Consider the following 21,548-nt stretch of genomic DNA (forward strand, 5'->3'; position numbering starts at 1 on the left):
TAATTAAATGATAATTGTTTAAATAAAAAAGCACAATGAGGGATGCGTATGTAAAGTATTTAAAACAAATAAAAATGTAGCATAGTTGCACAATTGTTTGCATGTCTGTTAATAGCTGTTTGTGGTGATATCTTTAATACTCTGCCCTGCAAATTCCCCATCCATCAGTTTAGCATCACTGCTAATGATTTATGGCTCTACATATGGGAAGAGTTTAGACATGTCTGTTTTAGGGCTTCCCAACTACAAAATAGAAAGACAAGAAATGGTTTGAATTATGGTGAAGAATTTCTAAATGATTTAAAAATGACAGAAATTCACACTTTTGCTTCAGCTTTATAGGAAGGAAACGCTTTATGCTTATAACTTCTCAAGAGACTGAAGGAATAAGGGATTTTTGGTGGCTTTCTGAAGGACGTTTTTGTTGGAGGTCAGGTTTCTTTAACATCCCACAAGGGATGTGATGTTCCAGCACAGGGAAAAAGAGGGCAAGGCTGTGAAAATATAATTCAGCAGGAGATCAGGGCAGCCACAGTCTTCTGCAGGGAGGTTTTCATCTGGTTTCGTCCACAGCTGCACAAGCCTTTCTCAGATATCAGTGCAGATTGTTGATCGTAGTCACATCTAACAGTCTGATTTACAGTGCTTTGTGGTTGCATAAAATAGGTGATATTTAACATTCCAAAAGTATTTTTTGTTGTTGACTCATTTGTGCACAGCTTTGTACTGCACTAATTGCACTATAGACTTTAAATTTATAAATTATCTGTGTTTTAGATAATACATACTCATGTTAAAATACCAGGCTATATACAGACAATTGAATCGGGCTTAAAAATCTAATGGGGAAGGGTTGTGACATGTCTTTTGATGCAGGGATGAAACCAGTCTCCCTTCTTTACATAATCTTTGGAAGTTCAACAGGATAGTGACACGGTAGAAACTCTACAATAAGCATTTATTGAAGTTCAATGCAAGCCAGTCGCATTTCATTACATCATCCAGATTTACAGACATTTTATGATATTCTTTTTGTTAAACTTTCGCTTTGACATATCAGTGATTATTTGTGTTTCTTAAGACCCAAACACCATTAAAAAAACATATATCTATCATCAAAGTGTAAAGAAAAATTATCCCTAATTTTGGTGTTTTTATTTTTAATACTTGATAAATTTATATAAACTTCTTTAATTCTGTGACCTGTCAGGCATCATACGTCTTAAAATATTAGTAGCGCATAAAGTGAAATGAGCTTATTTGCTTTCTTTCTAGATGTGAGAAAAATAAAGCTCTCTCAGTGTCAACATATACGAGGTGATGCACTTATGCTTCTTTTGCACTAGTAACAACTCAGTTCCGCTCAACTCTACTTGACTCGGTTTTTCGGGGTTTTCCATTAGGTGGTGGTACCTGGTACTAGGTGCTTTAAGTACCTGCTCGGCCAACGTTCCAAATGAGCTAAGTCGATCTGAAAATGTGACATCAACAGACTGCATGCCACTGATTGGCCAATGGTGTGATTTGATAAGTCATGAGAGTGACTCCATCACAGAAAGGACAAAAAGCCGTAGACAGAGAAGCAGGTAAACCATCACCTAAGCGTCCTCCATTGGTGTGTTGGGCTTGTTGCACATACAAATCAAGTCACTGGACTTTCGGCCGCATCGCTATCACGACCCCATGTACATTGAGGTGGTGTTCAAAATGACTGACACTAGAATAGTGAATAGAGTTGAGTCAAGCTGAGTGGATACTAGTGGAAAATAGCATTAATTTAATCTCCAAAGATCAAAAAGCACATCTGAATCTGTTTTTTTCCATATTGTATCTTGGAAAGACTTGAGCTAGCTTTCCTCTATGTCCCCAGTCTTTATGCTAAACTAGATTTATCACCACTTTAAGCTCTATGCTGTAAGATATAGGAGTGATATCAAGCTTCCTATCTTACACTAAGAATTATCACAATTATGATCTCTAATGTCAGCAGCAGTTGTTTTAGCTTTCATTTTTACTATTTTCAACTAACAACTTTACCACAAAAAAAAAATCACTGCATGTAAGAGACATTCACATGAAAAATAAACCCACAACAAAACAATTCATCACCTTTGAACCCACTAAAGGAAAAAAGGTTCTCAGAGTACCCGCTCTGAACCTCCAATGAAAACTGATTTTGGTTTTAATTGTGACACTTTAATAACAGTGCCCCCCATTGGCAAGGTTATGTCAGCAATGCGTACATAATCTCAGAACGAGTGGATATTTTTCCATAGAGTCGTGAATGACAATGTAAACCTTTGGCTAGTCTGGATGGAAAACCCCACTACTTAAGTCCAAATCTGTGGTTAACAACCCTTCCATTTATTATGCCCCAAGAGGTTTTAGCGGCTTGACAACAACCTCAAACACATTCTTTGCTTCTGCTACATTAAACAGGCAAGACTTCATGTTTAGTAATGGATGTTTTTTTTCTTTTTTCATATTCCTACTGATTTTGAGATTTCGTTTTTTATTTTGTTCCGTAAATTAATTTGTTGTTGTTGTATAATTTCCACTGTAAGAGAACCCATCAGTTATGTGAAGACCATTTCCAAAAAGTCTTTCCAAACACTGTCAGCTTATAGGCTTGGTCATTTTGACTTCTCACCAACAGTTCAGTTTGTAATAGCAGTTCTGTCATAGTTTTAGGCCTTCCTTTTTAGTTCAGCACAGGATCAGGAAAACCCTTTTTAACTCCCCCATGTTAAATTTGATTTGATGCACTTGTTCATTAAGTTCTTCATTGTCCTCCTCAGTTTCATAGAAATTGATAATTGGGCATTGGACCATGACCCCTTCAACTTCTTCGTACGAGACAAATTACATTGGACTCCATGTTTCTCTCTATTGTCTCTTGGAACCAGCAGCAGGCGCCACAGTCCCTTGTGTGGGGTTGTTGATTCGGTCATGGCTGCACGCCAAGCCAGGAGGTCCAGAGACTCCTGGTGGTCCATGCGGCCCCACTGGCCCCTGTTTTCCTTTGGGTCCTATTGGCCCGCTAATGCCAGGTATTCCGGCCTGGCCCTCGATCCCTGGAGACCCTGGAGGTCCTGGGAGACAATCTTTACCAGGGGGACCCATATCACCTTTCTGGCCCCTCTCACCCTTTGGGCCTGGTGGACCCATGGACCCCTTATCTCCTTTGCTACCTTGTGCCCCTCTACTGCCACTAGGGCCTCTTTCACCAGGTACTCCTTTGGGACCAGGTGAACCTTTAGGTCCAGCAGGTCCACGATTTCCTGTAGGGCCTCGGTCACCTTTGCTGCCAGTCAGCCCAATGGGTCCTTTTGGGCCACTTTCACCACGGTTCCCTTTGGGTCCTGGGGGTCCAGGAGCGCCTGTTGACAACAGATGGTGTTGTAAATGTAAAAGGAAAAAACAAATCAAAGCAAAGCATTCTTTGCTATTCTTGTTGTTTATACACAGCAACATCCACCTTTAAGTATAGTGAAGTTCTGCATTAGCTGTGTATGGTGAACATCTACTAGTTTCATCTCCTCCATCACCATAGACAAATTCCTGATGTCCATGTCCAGTCGGACATTCAGCAACAGGTTCTGCTGCCTTAGAGTGTCAGCTAAGTGCAGCAGTAGCAAGACTGTGTTGTTCAAGTTCTGCACAAAAAAAGAGAGGAGGGGGGCGCATAGATAATGAGAAGCAGTTGGAATTTAACAATGGAAGGGCTAAATATTAGAAGTTTATGTGGCAAATCAAAAATCAGCTTAACTAACCTTAAAGCTAACTCACTAGCCCAAGTGATCATGCAAATTACAACAAGCATTTTGCTACTGGGAGTCTTTTGTGTGTACTTTAAGAATTTTCACTTGCTGACTCTAAATCTGAAAGCTGTTAGTATTGGACAACTAGTACGACCCAGACGGAAACTGCAATATGTTTCAGCATTTCGGAAAAACGCTTGGTCTCCAGAAATAACTCCAAAAACTACAATATAGTTGTTGTGTTTTTTGCAACCTGCAGTTCATCGGTGTGTCTGCCCAGGCGAGTCTGGCATGACGAGCTCTCTGTGTTGATGTACTTATACATGCTTTGGACGTGGCTCACAGTAGCATTGACGCTGGAGGAGATTGAGACAATTTCCATCTCAATAGAGTTCAAGCGACCATCCAAGGCAGAGAACCGCTCACCCGTCCGGTTCTCATAGTACCTAAAGAGGACAGAAGTTTGTGATGGCTGGAATGATATGTCTCTCTGTGTATATAAATAAATATATACACATATAATAGACTTCATGATATGTAAACATCACTTGTTTCAGTATTTAACTTTCACATAAGTCAGACTAATGTAAAAATCAGGAAGTTGATAGTATATTAAGCCTTAACACGAGAAAGTCAGTGTAAGGACATTGAGTGTTTTGAATGTTACCTTGAATGGTAGTGAAGGTCATGCATGTTCTCCTCATGTTCGTCCGTGAATGTCGACACGTTGTCTAGCTGCATCTGTAAGTTCATCACCTGCAGAAAACACCCAAACAATCTGGATCCTATCCTCACACGTCCCCAAATTGCTTGATTTACTGATTTACAAGAGATTAGACTGTCCAGCTGCAACTTGACCATTTGATTCCCCAAAGGACAAGTTAACTTAGAATCCATTTAAATCCCGATAACTGTTCCTCCTAACTGATTTATGGCCATGTAAACAACCATATCTCTTCTATTAATGATTAATGATTTTTTATTTAACACAGTCTGTTTATGAATATCTAAGAACAATCAAGCTTACAAATGCACTAACCTGGTGAGTGAGATCATAGTAGAGCTCAGTGGATATGGCGATCCTTTGGTGATCTGCTACGATGTTGTTCTGTAGGAAGCGCATGGTTTGCATTGTGCTGCTGGTGTTGGACTTGATAGCACTCAGAACCCGGCTGTAGTTCTGCCAGTCACTGGTTAATTTATGGAGGACATACGTATCCTCATCTGCTTTTCTCTGCAGGGCATCTATCCACTGTGTACTAACAGGTAGAGGGATCACAGAAGATGGGAGTTAGCAGCAGTGTTGATAATAAGGGCAAATATCCCTGATAGAGTTATTTCAGACACATATGCACACATGTACATGATGTTCTAATAATTTGTTTATCAAGGGCAACCAACAAGAACTTTGGATATATTGAGAACTGCACCAAGGCCCAATATAACCTAAATCAGGATTATTATGAACCTTGAATCGCGCAAAGCTACTCTAGTAGAGTGCAAGAATAAAAACACTGAGTTATAAATGAGCATCACCCTTAAAGGTGAATACACGTAGAGTTAAGAAAAAACTGAAATAATCCGGCAGGCTGTGGATGCTGTATAGTTTAAGGTTACTGGTGTTGCAAAATGCTTTCCTCCATTCATAAATCTGAACACTGAGCATGCTCCATTAAGTGTATGATCTAGTCACATCTGTCCTTTCTCAGCTTTTCATTCACCTGTGTGCCACTGTTGTATTAACTTGATGCGCTGTAGCTTTGATGTCAAACGAATCCTCCAGCAGTGTTTTTATCTTCTCCTGAGTTTCTTCAACCACGTCCTTCCAGCCCTCCACCCGATCCAGGTATCTTTCCAGTGACTGATTGAGAACTTTGATTGACATAAGGTGGTTTTGGATGTCACGTGTCAGCCGGTTACTTGTATCCTTTAGTGTCGACTGGGTCTTGGAGGCTTGGTCCAGGACCTGGAGAAGAAAGAAATGGTGGTAAATTTTCTTTGGGCTTTAAACTACTGGTCCCCTTTTATTATTTGAGCTTTTTTTGAAGGCCACCATACCTGCTCCTGTGCCAGTATCATTCTCTGAATGTCTTCAAACTCTTTCTTCAGTTTACTGATCTCCTCACTGTACAGAGTTGCATCCAGGCAGCCTGAACAGTTAGATGTGGTCCTCACATCTGGGATGGGAAGTTAAAAAGGACGTGAGATGGCACAGGAAAAGAGGCAGGATGCTCTAAATTACTGTATTTGACAGCTGACCACACAACCAAGTTCCTAATGTGTAATCAGGTGAATAGAAGAAGAAAACTAATGTTTAAACGATCAGCTGAAGCTTGTAAGGTAAACCTTCCTGAATTCCAATATGTTAAAATGTGCTGATCCATGTGATAATATTCACAGACAGCCAACTCCTGTCATGCTTTAAATTGAAACACAATTAAAGCTGTTTTAGGAATATATAAAATCCCAGAAGTTAGTAGGAATGTAAGTAAAACAGTTCAATTCAACAAATGTGCAAAAACTTTGTTATCTGTGAAAAAACAATTATTCCTTGATATTTTCTCATAGTTCTTATAGGATCAAAGTGAGTATTAAAAAAAGTTACTTTACCCTCTATTCCTTGCTGGACCTTTGTGATCTTTTTGTAGTAAGCTGACTCTTCTTCAGAGAGGCTGTCCACCTTCCTGAACACTGAGTACACAGAATTACACATAAATATTTCAAAGTATTTTTAAACAGTTGTACTTATATATATATAACTTATATATAAGTAAAGGAACAATAACAGTGAGCGATCCGAGTGCTCTGGGGTAAATGGGGAATGAAATCATTAGATTTAATCATGTAAGGAGGAAATAATTAACAGCAGTAACTTGGTGTTAACAGGAAATAAGAGATATTTAAAGGAGTAAAAACAGGAAGTTGTCATTTAAGCCCTGACAACAAAACACCTAAAGTTTTCATTGGCCTAAACACTAATTATGTATGATGGTTTATCCAGCTGGTCAGGTTATAATCCCTCAACATATTTCCCAAGTGACTAACAGCAGTTTAGCAACAGTTAGCTTTTTAACATCCTAAGCTTTGAGCCAGGGCATTATTAGAGGCCGTTCTGTAGTTTGTTTGCATATATAAATGCTTCCACATGTGCGCATACTAGCAGTGCAGTTGAACATGGCCTGTGGCTTCTTCTATTCGTTGAAGCAACAGAATATATTTTAAATGTATGAATGTGAATGAGTAAATCTTTTTTTTATGGGTATGCAGGGGTGTGCATCTGGTGGCATATGTTTCAAAATAATGCTTTCAGTGTGACAAAACACATTTCATTCCCCAAACTATTTTTTCCATAAAGGGGTAAAACTGTGTCCATATTTTGTGCAGAAAAAAAACTGTTGCTAAAAAACAGATGTTCATCAGGGAATTGAATATCAAAGGTTACTGTTTCTCTTCTTGTGCATATTCACGGATGGGATTTGCGGCCAAGTGCATGACTTCTTCCAATGGTATTAAAGTTTTAGTACTTTGGTGCTGCACAGCTGTACTGGACGTTGACACAGTGTCAGTGTGTGTTATTCAAATGTATTTTGCAAAGCTAAGCCATGCTGTGGTGCACTTTTTAAAAAGAACTGGATTTCTCATAGCAAGACTCCTGGCAACTCTTGCAAACAAGCCATACGTCTTCAGTCTTTTTCTAATTGCGTTGTCATTAACTTTAACATGTAACATACCAAATGAGGGATGTAGAGTCTGAGATGTAGATCTTGGGTCTTTTGCAATCTTTCTGGCTATTGCACAGGATACTGCTTCTCTAAACTTTGGGTGAATTTGCTTAGACATTCAGTCCTGGGAAAATTGCAACATTGTGTTAAGATATGCAGTAAACTTCCAAAACTGCCCTTATAGAAGTGGTTAAACTTGCTGATGATCAGGTTTTAAAGGAAAAAGTGATATTTTTTATTCTTTTTGCGATTTGAGAACCTTTTGCAACAGTATCAGCTGTCAAATTAGTCAGCTAATTGTCCTTTATAGTAGAAAAAAACAAATGGTAAAATATGCATTTGATTTTCAGTGTAGCTCTGTATGAATTAGAGACAAGAGAAATACTTGAGGTTTCCTCTTTTTAGAGTTTGGAACAGTTTCTGGGGGAACAGTTTTGCTTCAGTAAAATAGTATTTTTGTAAATATAAAGGGAGAAAACTAAAGAAAAATCAAAGGCATATTTCCATCTGATATTCTGCTAAAACTCTTAACTAACTGTGGTTTAAATCCTACACTGAAAATGAATGGTGTCTGATTTGTGTGCTTTTCTTTACATGCAAAATAAAAAAAACATTATTAGGTGCAGAAATGGTCTAAAAAGAAGGAAATTAAGCATAAAGGGGTCAAAAAAGTGGTTTCTCCTAACAACCAAATGTTTGCTGAAACCACTTGCTGATGGCCGATGATGAACATGCACACTCCGTCCAGGTTTCCAGCACACGTGCAAATGAAAAATTACACAAAACGCCCACACGCATTTTGTGGCACACCTAATTCAAAACTGGGCTTTATTAGGATGTGTATCTGAATGCAGCCTTCTGTGTGCTGAGGGATTTTGAATCAGTTCTTGCCTGACTCTGTCCTCTGATGTCCCTGAACAATTGTAAACCATAAAGATTTACGGCTTTCAAGCCCAATAAAAAGTGATGCTGATGTAAAAAGCACCTGCTGCTGCTGAGTAACTGTCAGGTAAAACATGGGCAACAGAATCCTGGAACACATTCACTTGATCTATGGGAGTTTGGGGAGTGCACTATTCAGGCAACTAAAATGTATGTAGAGAAATTTGATGTGCTTTTCACTCATTTTAATGCACAGAGCTGAATGCGTCCAACCAATCTCTGCATGAGGAAGACCTCTGTGTTTTCATTTAGAGCAAATCAAAAGTCAAGTTGAGCTCACCAAGTGAAGCCAGCACTGCAACAGTTATGATTAGGAAGGCAACAAATCCATAGAGGATTTTGACAGCCAGTTGAAGAGAATGGCTCTGCTGGCACCGCACACAGCCACCTCGACTACGACCTGGAGATCAAATCACACGAACAAAGTCAACAAAGTGAGTAAATTAGCAAACGAAAAACAAAATTGATTTTCTGATCTGATCGTTTAGTTGTAGCTACTGTAAAATGAAGCGCTCATAAAAGAAGTATCCAGATTCTTTAGTTAAACAAAACAAAAACAATAGTAGCTAAAACATAGAAACCACGTTCCTAAGGCAGAGACTGAAGCATCTCCAAAACGGTAAGGCTTGTCGGAGCCTTTAGTTGGCAGATACTGGAGGTACATGTTGAACTGATATGTATAGTATTTAAAATATCTACAGCTAATACCCTGGTCCAAGATATCATCTCCAAAGTTCTTAGTGGGACAGATCAGATTCGGCTGCAGGGACTGTCGTGATGTTTTGGCTCATCAGCACATGATTTTAACATTTAAATCTTTTCATTTTATTTATTTTCTCCTGCTTGGGGGCAACAGGAATAACACCAAACTGACTTATTCAGTATCATCTTAGAGTTAATATGAGAGACACACAACTATTCCATTTGTGTTTGTATTCATATATGCATGGAAAATGTAACTCCATTATTTTTTGTTCTTTTTTTCAATCAACTCCTGAGAAACAAATGTGCTCTTCAGCCTCTATCGTCTAACGATGTTCACTTAATCTCTGAATGTGCTACTTTAGAGGGTTTTTTGTCAATATTCTGCCATTTATTGACTCGACTGATGCAACTGATCTATTTAGTCAGTATATAGTGAATAATAATGTCCCAAAGCTAAAACTGATATAAAACTTGAAAATTGTTCACATCTGGTATTTTATTCTCTACGAATAACATTTTTGCTAAAATGCTTCAGTTAATTGTAACTTAACTGGTACGATTTCAATTACAAATAATGGATTGATTGGACTGACGTTAGGCAAACTTTAAAACTGTATTACTGGACTGGAGCTTTTTAACATAACAAACTCACCAAACCTACAATTTGTACACAATATGTCACTGCTGGGGGAAGAAAAAAAAAGCCCATCCTAAGATGATGCTGTTTTTCATTGTTAGATTTGTTCATGTGGCCCTTACCTCTAAATGAAGGCATTTCCTCCTCCTCTCCAGTGAAGTCCTCCTCTGAAGAACAAAGAAAATGCAAACAAAAGAAGTTGAAAAGATAAAACAAGTTTTATTCATCATTATGTCATTTTCAATTCTTTAAATCTTCATTCCATGTCATAGAAAGGCTTAAAAAGAAGCACATAAGGGTTGAAAGTTTTCATATCTGAATAGTCAATGTTGATCCATTAAACAGGCTAGTTTCCACACACTTGTTATTAAACAGAGCTGTAATCATAGGTTTCTTATGATAAATCTCACAGGCTATGGATGTAATTACATCAGCCGAGAAGTTTACTCGAGGCCACTATTTGCAGTCAGTGTGAATGTGGTTTATGTCAACAGAGCCACATAACCTCCAGTATAGGCAGAAAGACCATTTTTAGTCCAAAGATATCCAACATGATTTGTGGAGAAACCCAGCAGGTAAAACAGTATTCCAAGGGACCCTTAAATTAACTGACTGGGTTCTGACAGCTTGTATACATGCTGTCCAATAAAAATGAGGTTTCTCCGAGGCTTCTTACCAGGAGCTTTAAAAAAATCCTACTTGTAGTTATGATCTGGATGTCAGTATCACTGCTTTTACAAGTCAGAAAGAAGTAACATGAATACAGCACATGGCTTATTTGCTTTTCTCTGAGACCAGTTAGCTTGATTTCTCAGGAGAAAATTAAACCTGCATCTGTTCAATGTTAAATTTGTGTCTACAGAATGTGAATACAAGTGAGGGCAAATTGACAGTCGTGCATAATGAACTGGTTCACATCCATGGCTCTTCACCAAGGACAACAAAAGAGCTTGATCATTACCTTTGAAAAGCTGGTTCTCATATCCACCATAGTTGTCTGTCAAAGAGACACAAAAAGCAGACGTTTAAAAAATGAAGCTGAGTGAAATTCAGCTCCTCTGGAGCCACAAAGAGGTTTTATTACTCCTCTCATAAATCACACAAACCAGCTGCCTCCCTGTTTCCCTTGAAGTGTGCATTGTACCGAGTGCACACAGCATGAAGCTGCTGTCCCAGAAAATGCATGTTTTTGTTCTTTTTAGATGTTTTCTCTGAATTGTTGCTCACTCAGGACAAACCAGTCCCACGGTGGTGCAAAGCATGAGAAAATGTGTTTGTTTGTGAGTCTGAGAAATTTGTTATCACACACAGTCATGGAAAAGGCTGGAGTAAGCATGACTTGATATGACCACAGAGTGCCTAACAAACCAAATGAAGCTAGATTACTTAAAAATCCCCAGATGCATTTGACTTCATGTTTTCATAGCTGTAAGTAAGTGCTGGGGCTTTATTGCACGTTATTAAATGTGCAGCATACAACTGCACCTGGGACACTGTGGGTGTGGAGCTGGAAGTTTAGCAATCACTCATGCTGACCACAGGGGAAACTGTTTCTGAAGAAGAGGAGCTGGAAATCACAACAACAGTCATCTCAAGGTGATTTGTATTGTAAGGTAGACCCTACAATAATACATACAGAGAAACACCCAAGAATCATATTATCCCCTATGAGCAAGCACTTTAGCGACAGTGGGAAGCAAAAACTCCCTTTTAACAGGAAGAAACCTCCGGCAGAACCAGGCTCAGGGAGGAGCAGCCATCTGCAGCGAGAGTCTCCTGTTTGAATGATAGCTGTGTTTGTCGCACCTCCATCCTAACCGTCTTCGTGTGGAATCCTTAGAGTGAAAAACATCTCTATGGATTGTTTTTGGAATGTGACATTAAATGATTACTTTGACTGTTTTGTTGGTGACTTATTAGTCCCTGAATGTTTCCTTCAGCAGCAACGTAGCATGTCTAGTATTTCTTTTGTGACATTTTGACAAAGATATGGACATTTATTTAGACTATGTAATGAATGTTTAGAGCTATAAAAAAACAGTGTTTTTAAGGAACTACTCCTTTGCACAATACAGCTGTGGGAAAAAAGAGTCAGAGGTTGCAGCATTTAGTGAAAGGTTTGCCACATGCTAATGAGCAGGTGTAAGAGTTGTTTGGTCTGAGATTTCCACTGTGCAACATAACTTTGGTCTCTTTTGTGCATTGTTATATAAGTGAAAACTGCCTTAAATGTTTCTGTGTTGCAAAAACATGTTGGGGAATTTCTGCTATGGATCAGTCTCTGCAGTTAGCCACAAGATCATCTCAACATCAGGCGAGGTCTGGCCTCCGCTAGTGAGAAAAAATAGGACAAAAAACAGCAGGAGAATTAAACTAATGGTGGACTGTAAGACATTAATTTTTTTTAAACTAGAGAAACGGTTTTAGTACAACTTTTGTTGAAAAAAAAAAGAAAGAAATGTCTGTGTAATGCAGACACACACAGTTGCCCTTAGATGACTGGGTTCTGGTTCCACATGGCACAAATGAGAAAACAAACAGGGATTCAAGGCTTGGATGAAATTAGGGAAAATATATTTTAGGTTAGGTCAAATGAAATTAAACCATGGGATCTATTTGGAGAACAATGTTAGTGAAGTTTTGATAGAAGAAAGTATACACTTGCAAAAGCAGCAATGAGGTAAATGTTTATGTGAGTCAGTGCTGAAATGGCTGAGGTCAGGTCTGGGTGGACAAGTCACAAAACACTGAGGCTGACATAAGGATGGGTGGAGGCAGAGAAAAGGGGAGGGAGTAGAAAGGGGAAAGAGTGAGAGAAAGAACTTCAGGTTAATATGGACTGAGGCCATGCTTACAGTGGCAAGAAAGACTTTTTATAATAATCTGCACCTGGTGGCCAGCTACTCTGATCAGCAGAAAATCTTTTTCATTAGCTTTCACAAATGTGTAGCTGTTACTGAAGTGTTCGATGTGATCTGCAGCCTGTGCTTGTTTAACTAAATACCTGCAACACTTGGCACTTACTGGTATTTTTTTTTTCTCTAACGCTCTTTATAAGTTAAAACCAAACCCGTATTGAGGGCCACAAGTGCCAAAGTGAATTAACTATAAATAATTGATTGAACATGTCATCAGTTAAATTAAATTAAATTTGTGTCATTCAAATCATTTAATTATTTATCGGTAATTTTAATTAATTAATGATGCATTTATTGATGTCCCTATTTCAGTTAATTATTTCCCATTTTAATTAATTAATTATTTCATGATTTCTGTGCTGTATGGAGGGCCACAAGTGCCAGAATGGGTTAAATAAAAACATCATTAAATAAATCATTACATAGTAACACGGTGGTTAGCACTGTTGCCTAACAGCTTGTCCCCTCCATATCTTTCAGCCATGACTCATTTGTTGAATTTGTAATTTCCACTACTAGTTAAACTGGGACTCTGAAGTCTCTTCTGCTGACCTAAGTTGGCCAAAACACTAAATTTAACCCTGCAAACAGCAAGCAATTTTCAGAACTTTGTGTTCAGAACTTTACAACATAAGGTAAAAACAGAGTTTGTGCAATTCTATCTCCCATTTTCCTGACAAACCATAACGAAATTACGGATTGCTCAAAAATCTTGCAACTGGCTTCATGTTGTAACAGTGAAATTAAAAGTAGTAATACATTTAAATGGGGGTTTTAGTGAAGAGCCCTCATGTCTGTCTAAAAGAGGTATAAATCCTGTTCAGAGACCTTCCCACCCTGACTAAAGCACATACTTGGTGGAAAACTGAATTCCTGGAATTCTTTTGGACTTTTGTGGTATAAATATGTCTGAATGCCAGCACACTGTCTGTTACTGGAAGTTGAAATTCAAATTCTAAAACTGTATTCAACAAGAAATATCGAACAACCCTACATGTATGACTCTCCTTTGCTTCCTTTGACTTGCGCCTTTTTTTAGTCGTGTTTTCGCTTCTCTCAGTGGAAAAAAACCCCTCTTATGTCTGTCTCATTAGTGGGGAAGCTGTCGTGTCCAACACACACACAGACCAGAACTGAGCTGAGCTGACAGCAGCACAACACAACCCTGCCATATTAAAAGGATGTTTTGGTTCAGTGGAAAGGCAGTCTTATTAATTTGCGGTGCTTCACAAACCTACCACCTATGGTCTGAAAGCATTTCCCTCCAAATTAAACAAACACAGAGCATCTGCATAAACAGCTCACATAAAACCCAACCCTTTGTTTTCCTGTCACTGATAAGGTCAGATTATTCAAAAGCACCCTTGCAACATTGATTCAGCTGGTTCAAATTTCATCATTAAGGGAGAATAACACCTTCAGGGTTTAGGATAACTGCTGCGAGGTGTAATAAGATAAAAGTGAAGAAAATAAAAACAGATTTCTATCTAATAAACCAACCAAAACAATAAAACCTTCTGAAGGGTATTATGTAGGTAATCCATGCTGCTAAACAGCTGTGGTAATGGACACCTGTACATAGGTACCCCATCCTCCAGTTCATTCCAGTACATCCCAGGCATACTCAGCAGCAGTCAGGGGTTAGATCTCTGGCTAGACCTTTCTCCCTGAGGATGTGGTCACATGCAGATTACTTTTACACCCATAAAAATCTCATTGCTTTCAGATCCCAGTGCATTTATACTTCACATAACTGGGCATTTCCCCCCTGGCAGGTAAGTTATCTTGAAAGCAGCTGGCCCTGATTATATGGTAACTGTGCTTGTGACCTATGTAACAGAGTTACAGACCTTACATGGATATAGAGTAGTCAGTTTTCAGCATTGTTAATGTACATGCAGTTAGGTGTATATATTTTTGGACATGTGAAAGCACAATTTGCGTATAAAACATATTCAGGTCACAGTTATTTGATGAATGTGGCTATTTGCATAAAAAGTTTGAGGTCCACAGAGGACCAAGGTCGTGGATGATCATAGGATGCTTTCCATGGTCAAGCAAGGTGGTCGAGCCTTATCCAGGAGGAAGCCATGTCAATTTTCTATTTTTTAAAAAAAGTGTGTAATACAATACTTCACTATAGAAAATAGTTCAGAACATTCGCTCATTAGACAGATTAAACTAAGATAAGGATCAGGAAGATTCAGCTGGCTGCAGCTGGATGGTGCTCCACAGCACAGATTGGTAATGACCCAACAAATACAGCAAAAGCAAGCCAGGAATTTTTGAAAGATAAGAGGTGAAATATGCAGCGACGGTGGAGTTAATCAACTGATCTCAAATCGATCAAGAATGGATTTCACTTAAAAGAGAAAGCTGAAGGTAGAAAGACAAACAAAGAAATGGAAAATGAGGAGTTAGAGTTAGGAGAGAAGAACTAGAGGCCTGGAAAAACATCATAGTAGAAATTCCATTCTTTGGTGGTCCCCTGATTCCAAACTTCAAAGACCTCATTCACAAAGGATTTAAAATAAGTCTTTTGAGCCATGGCTGTGAAGGCATGGTGGTTAATACAATATTTGTTTACAATCTTTCAAATTAAAGCAAAGCCCATACTCATTATATGACGTTAGTATATTTTGTTAAACAGCTAAAAAAAGTGTTTAAAAATGTGTGAACCTTATTATATACAACAGATTTACACAGTTTAGGTAAACAAACATCACTGAACTCTTTGCTTTTTTAGAGGAAACATGTGAAGGACAGAATATGCAACATAAAGATGCATCATAATCAGAAAACAATCATAAACCAAGGACTAGAAATAGAAATAGATACATTTCGTGTCCAACAAGATTAAAAATAAGAATAAAAGTACAAAACAATCAAAATATATTTATATTTTGGACATTCTTTGTGAGACATTTGAGACATTCGGTATTTCTGTGCGCGATGAATAGTTCATGTCCTCAGTGTGAACACTAATAGGAATAAAGATTATAAAACACAGCCAGAAATGCCAAAAACCATCTGCTGCTACAACAGCCTCCATTCTTCTTGCAAAGTTTTTCTTGGTCCCGTTCACACAAAGTGGTCTCGCAGTCTACATTCCCATTTATCCCACAGGTGTTGGATGGAGCAGAGATCAGCTACACTTCCACACCAAAGCCACCTCTTGGTGGACTGGTTTGAGGGCATTGCTTTATGCTGTAGCTTTACCATGAAAGCCACAGACAAAAACTACTGAGTCATGCAGACAAGCATCCACAGGTAACTCCTGTTGCTGTCAAAGCCCTCGTGTGTAGATGATGTACAAATATCAACACTAGCAGTTTTGAACAGCCTTTCCTGTGTCCCTGATATACTTCTAAGGGAAAAGTGTGCAGAAGAAAGGTTAAAATATATATAGAAACTTTGTGAAGTCTAACAGTCAGATCTCAGGATGTCGTTCTGATCTTTTACTCTCTGACTTTTAGTGTTCGTGAAAGCAGCACCACTTCAGTTTGTGGTTCCTTTGCTGAGGTTTTATCTCAGGGGGCTCTGGACTTTCCAAACCCCATACCCACCCTTTTTCTCCCTTTGGACTTTACTTTCGCTACAGGCATTGTGCAAAATGTTATCCTCTGTAAATAACAGGCTCTGTATGCCCTCTGACCTCCCCACATCACTCACTGCATTATCCAATTTTCTGTTCAAATAGAGATGCCTACTCCACATCATAATAGTTTTTCATGTTCCCATCCTTCATTGGTTCATTCTGCTGTTTTGACCAGTAAAATCTCCTCCTCCTGCAAATCCAAGCCTTAAGTGGAACCAGAGTTAGGAGATGGGGCCTCCTCCAGATCAGAGTGGAGGTCTTGACCACAACTCATAAAGTAAAACGAGTCCCTTTCTAAAGCTTTGTTGACATCTCAGCCATTTAGGTGCCCTGTGACTGGAATGCGTGGTTTCTGCAAAAGAATATAAATGGTCGGTATGTGTCGCTGCAAACTGTGAACCAGAATGTATAGAAAGGCCATTTCAATAGAGCACTCTTTTATTGTGGTTAGGCAGTAAAACACAAGATCTTTGCAGTTAACATCCAGTAAATGGATGATGTTTTTTCTAGATTAAACTGCTTTGGAAAACCAGGCTGAGAAAGTAAAAAAAAGAAGCAAGAAAGGCCTGGTTAGTTTTATACAGTAAGACTGCAAGGCCAAAGGAAATGTACAATCTTCAACAACTAAGCCTTTCTGTATTTACTCACCCTCATATTTTATAATCATTTCTTCATCTTTTCACTCCAAAGGTTTTCTAGCCAAAGTGTACAGTTGACAGCTTGGACATCATTTTTCATTTTTTATTCTTTTTGTTCTGGAGTCTAATTAACACCAGTGTTTGCTCAACTGTACCAAATCAAAATAGGCCGCACCACAGAAACTAGTACTACAAAAACTTGAATGCCTTTGTTTGGCTCGACTAAAAACAACAGCAGCATAAGAAACAAAACAGTAATGGATCAAAATCCTATTAAATAATAACATCTCTGTAAGGATTTCAACTAAAACTCATAAAAATTAATCCAGTATACCTCAGAGTCCAAAAACTTACCTGCAAAGCTAACAGAATAAGCTAAATTAGCTACATTACTTGCCTTGGATAACTAAGAATCCATTCAAATTAACCTGCTTGAACCTGGGTGTTTTTTTCATCGTCATCTTAGTTTCAACTAGTGTGTTTATCCAGTCTTGTTTGCACAGATTAGAAACATGGCTGAGGTCAGACTAGTTGGTCCATGTAATATGACAGCTTATTCACACCCTCATCTCCTCCAGATTCGACCACTGTGATCACTGAGTTGAGATCAGATATGTCTGTGCATCTGTGCAAACATTTAAAAACAGACTCAAAACATTGTTGTTCATAAAGGTCTACACTTACTAGTCGTGTTTTTGCTTTATTATATTTTGCTGTTTTTACTGACATTGTCAATTAAGCTGCTGTTAACGCACACAGGATTTTATGTTTTTATCTTCATCTACCATTGCCATTGAAACTCACTGTATACATGCCTAAATGATCCAGCAGTTTCCCATTTATAGTGTATAAGACACTGGCCTCCCATTCCCTACAGAAACAATTTAAGATTTTCTGATTACTTTTAAATCTGTTAATGGTATGGCTCCATTTTATCCATCTCAAAATGTCTAACACCATGTACTGCCACATACCCAAAAGATGGTAAATAGACCAGTTATTATACAGCACTTTTCCACAACTTGCCTCATTCACCAATTCACACCCACTCGCGCAGACTGGGATTGAACCCCTGACCTTCCAGTTAGTAGGTGACGCTACCACCTGAACTGCACTGAGCTACTGTTACTGTAGTTACTGTTACAGGTTCGACCGCCCAGGCTTAAAACAAAGGGGGACCATGTTTTCACAGTTTTAAGCCCAATGCTGTGGAACAAACTTTTTCAGCTAATATTAAACAACCTAAAAAAATCTATATCTATCTATTTGTATTTGGTTTTTTTAAATGATGTCATCTTAAATTTGTTCTTTTGTGTTCTTATTTTAGCTCATTTCATGGATTTTGGAATGTTTTAATGCTATTTTTTGTCAATTCTAGGAAGCAGCATGTAACTCTGATTGTGAGAGATACTGAGAGATGTAGAAATAAAGGTAATTAATGCTATTATTAATTAATTACACTAAAACGGTAAACAAGAGTTTTTGGTTTTGTTTTGGGTGTGGCATGGAAAGAGAGCAACATTTCAGTCAGTAGCAGGAGGCTTTGCTGTCTGTCTGACAAATTCAGTATCAAATTCTATTTGGGCACTGCCGTTACCTTAGTTTTGGCATTGTTTGTGTTTGTGTGAGTTAAACTGTCAACTACAACTAGAAGAATCTAGTATTTTGTGCAGTCAGGGGCTCAACAAGTTGCTATGACCCTGTCAAAGGTTTTTCATAAACAACTTAGTATGTAGTCCACATGGTTCATCGAAGTCCGGTAATGTAAGTATCCGAACTGTGATGCAGTGAAAGAATTAAGCTCTGTTTGCACATAAAAGTGGTGAGAAGAGGGAAGAAAAATAAACAAACAGCCACTGTTATAGCTGGAACTTATAATGTTGCTAAGGTCTTAATTAAAGATCAAGTTGCAGATTCAACATCACAGTCAACATTTTGTGCTGCCAGCTCTAGTGTGGAAACATGAAAATGCCCAGGAGAAACATTTAGATTATGAATCCAAGCTAGTAAAAACAAATGAGGAAACGCACTCTGAATACAGTGACAAGAAGCCAACACAGCTTCCAGATACTCAGTGTCCTTGTTCTCCTTTCACTTCAAATTCATGATGCGTTGACTGTAAATTTATATAAAGCTTCCACAGCAAAAATTGCACTCAGGCCTCCACTTTGCTCACTCTTTCCTTTTCCTTTGCCAGCCATACACCTGTCTGCCTGCTTTTCCTTTCCCTGCACCTCCTTGTTTTTGGACTCTCCCTCTCCTCTCCATTCTGGGAGGAATGTATGAGGCAGCATGTTTTGTTCTGGCTGGGCTGGACTGAAACCACTAACAGACCTCCTGCATTGTGTGGCTGAGAAGAGTACTGTTCTTGGAGTTAATTTGCTGTGTCGCCTTGTGGTTCATGTGCAGCTTCTCCCCCATTTAAGCTCGATGTACCAGTTAGAGGTAGAGATTGATATTTCCAGTAAATATACTCTTCTTATATGGTAAACATAAAACTTGAAAGTTAAAAGAGATCATTCAAAGTAAAAAAAAATAATTATCAGTTATGATAATGAATATGTGAGGACATCTCCACATATTTTCAAGCTGTTAGTTCTGTTTGGCTTCTCCCTCTCACTCCTGCTCAGTCATTCCCTCTGTATCCACTCCCCCACGTGACTGCTGTGCATACTGTATCTCTGGAAACTATCTAAGTACTTCTGCTTTCTTCACAGCTGTTGGCAGTTTTCCTTGCATAGACTGTTGTAAAAATACTCAAATTCAACTCGTATATTTTCACCCGCCCTATCTTAAGCGGAATATTAATTCAATCTGCGGTAGATTGGCATGGCTAGAGAGTATCTAAAGTTTTATGAGACCAGGCTGTGGTGCACGCATGTACGCATTACAGAGATTTAAAGATGACTCATCAAAGTGTCACATCCAACAACAACACACGTGCACTTTCTCAGGATCTGCACTGCCAGGTTTCAGAGATGATGAGAAGCATATGTGATTGCTAGTGCCCTGCGCAGGTGCCTGTCTGCATCTCACCATGAGACATAATGTTTCTCACTACATTTCTAAGTGTTTTCCACACTGGGAAATTCACCTACGTTTTCATCAGATGGATCTTTTGCATGTTCAAAAGTTGGTGAAACAGGGCAAAGTTGCATTTCTAGATGCTAAGATGTAATGTTGTAGGTGAAGTCTCTTTACCTTTCATGATTTCTGGCTCCAGATATCGTCTGCAGTATTGCCAACTTGTTGCGGTCTATTTTTTTTTCTTCTCAAAATCAAGTGCAAAGGAAAAGCAGAAGTAGTCAGCAGTGTACCAATGGGTCATTCATGCGCATCGTTCCAGTGGTGACCAAATTTCCAGAGAAAGTGAGAAAAAAAAAGCACCTCCAAATTTGAAAAAAAGAAGCAAATCATGCACAAAAGATGTTCATTCACATCCAGTGTAGTGAAGAATAAAACAATCTTTGTTAAAATTTAGAAAAAAAATAACTATGCAATATCTGGATTATTGGAAATATTCTGAAAAAATTGTCGATGCTGAAGGTAGGTGATCAAAGCTCATCTAACTTTTGCACATTTGTCTGCAGCTCTCTGGCATCATCCCTTCCCCATCCAGAGCCTGATAAAGCTAAACCTCCTTAGACAGAAACCATGTGTAGCTTTATAGAGGGAGGGACAACTGGAGCATGGCAGGATGAAGAGAAAGCACAAGATTGGTAAGAGAGATATAAGCAAGAAGGCAGGGAGGCAGAGAGAGAGAGAGAGAGAGAGAGAGAGAGAGAGAGAGAGAGAGAGAGAGAGAGATGGGAGGGAAACAAAGAAAGTAAAAAACGAGGGCGGGACAGGGAAAAGGACAGAATGCAAAGGCAAAGGGAGGGGGAGAGAGAGGCAGGGAGGGTCCGTGTGTTTTGTTGAATGTCAGTTTTGTGGCCGAGGCTAATTGCTAACAAATGTCAGAACACTGTGGAGTGAGCACCTTGAATATCTGTGGCCTTGGCCTGTGAGACAGGAAAATAGTTTCTTTGAAAACACACCAGTGCACACACTACAACACACATGTCGAGGCCATAATCCAGACCTGGCACCAGTTTGCAGGCCTCTCAGTTTGCTCCCCTTAACCTTGACTACCAGCGAGTTAGACTAACAGCAGGTGTAAATTTTGCACCAACACACACACACACACACACACACACACATCCGGCCAGTCAGCTGACGAGGCAGCTCCAGTGGCCGTCTGTCAGACTTACAATTTTCGCTCTGTCTTCCCTCTCCTGCACTCACTGTGCAGTTTAATATAGCTGTTTACTGTTAAATAAATAGATAACTGTATTAGTTTTGAAAGGCAGGAAATGAAAAAGTCTCATCACATAATTAGTCTGAGCTGCAGTTCAGAACAGAAGGTCTATTAACTGTTTATGGTGTACTTGCTGATATTATTACTGATAAAGTATACACTCACGAACCACTTCATTTGGCTTCATTAGAAAGGTGATTTAAGTGGCTCTTGGTTATTGGTGTCAGATGTATTTCAGAGACTGCTGCTTACTGACATTTTCTCTCACAACCATCTCTAGGGTTTGCCGAGAACCATGTGAGAGAAAAAACATCCAGTGAGCAGCAGTTC

General features: G+C 38.9%; 1 protein-coding gene across 2 annotated transcripts; it reads right to left on the bottom strand.

Moving 5' to 3' along the window:
• Positions 1–939: 939 nt before the first annotated feature.
• On the bottom strand, positions 940–20,669 carry scara3 (scavenger receptor class A, member 3). 2 transcript variants are annotated; one of them, XM_082506321.1, is made up of 12 exons: positions 20,123–20,669; positions 10,729–10,764; positions 9,890–9,934; positions 8,706–8,825; positions 6,372–6,452; positions 5,820–5,938; positions 5,483–5,727; positions 4,801–5,020; positions 4,429–4,517; positions 4,015–4,207; positions 3,479–3,656; positions 940–3,380 (listed from the first exon to the last, which is right to left on the bottom strand). In XM_082506321.1, the coding sequence occupies exons 1-12, from the start codon at positions 20,127–20,129 to the stop codon at positions 2,887–2,889; spliced, it is 1,827 nt and encodes a 608-aa protein (XP_082362447.1). In that variant the 5' UTR covers positions 20,130–20,669; the 3' UTR covers positions 940–2,886. The 2 variants fall into 2 exon arrangements, with proteins under 2 accessions (XP_082362447.1, XP_082362448.1); XM_082506322.1 differs by lacking the exon at positions 20,123–20,669 and adding an exon at positions 13,029–13,036 and having other exon boundaries at positions 10,729–10,765.
• Between the last annotated feature and the right edge of the window lie 879 nt (positions 20,670–21,548).

Source organism: Aulonocara stuartgranti (assembly GCF_965226115.1).
Source record: "Aulonocara stuartgranti genome assembly, chromosome: 15".
Classification (NCBI taxonomy): Eukaryota; Metazoa; Chordata; class Actinopteri; order Cichliformes; family Cichlidae; genus Aulonocara; species Aulonocara stuartgranti.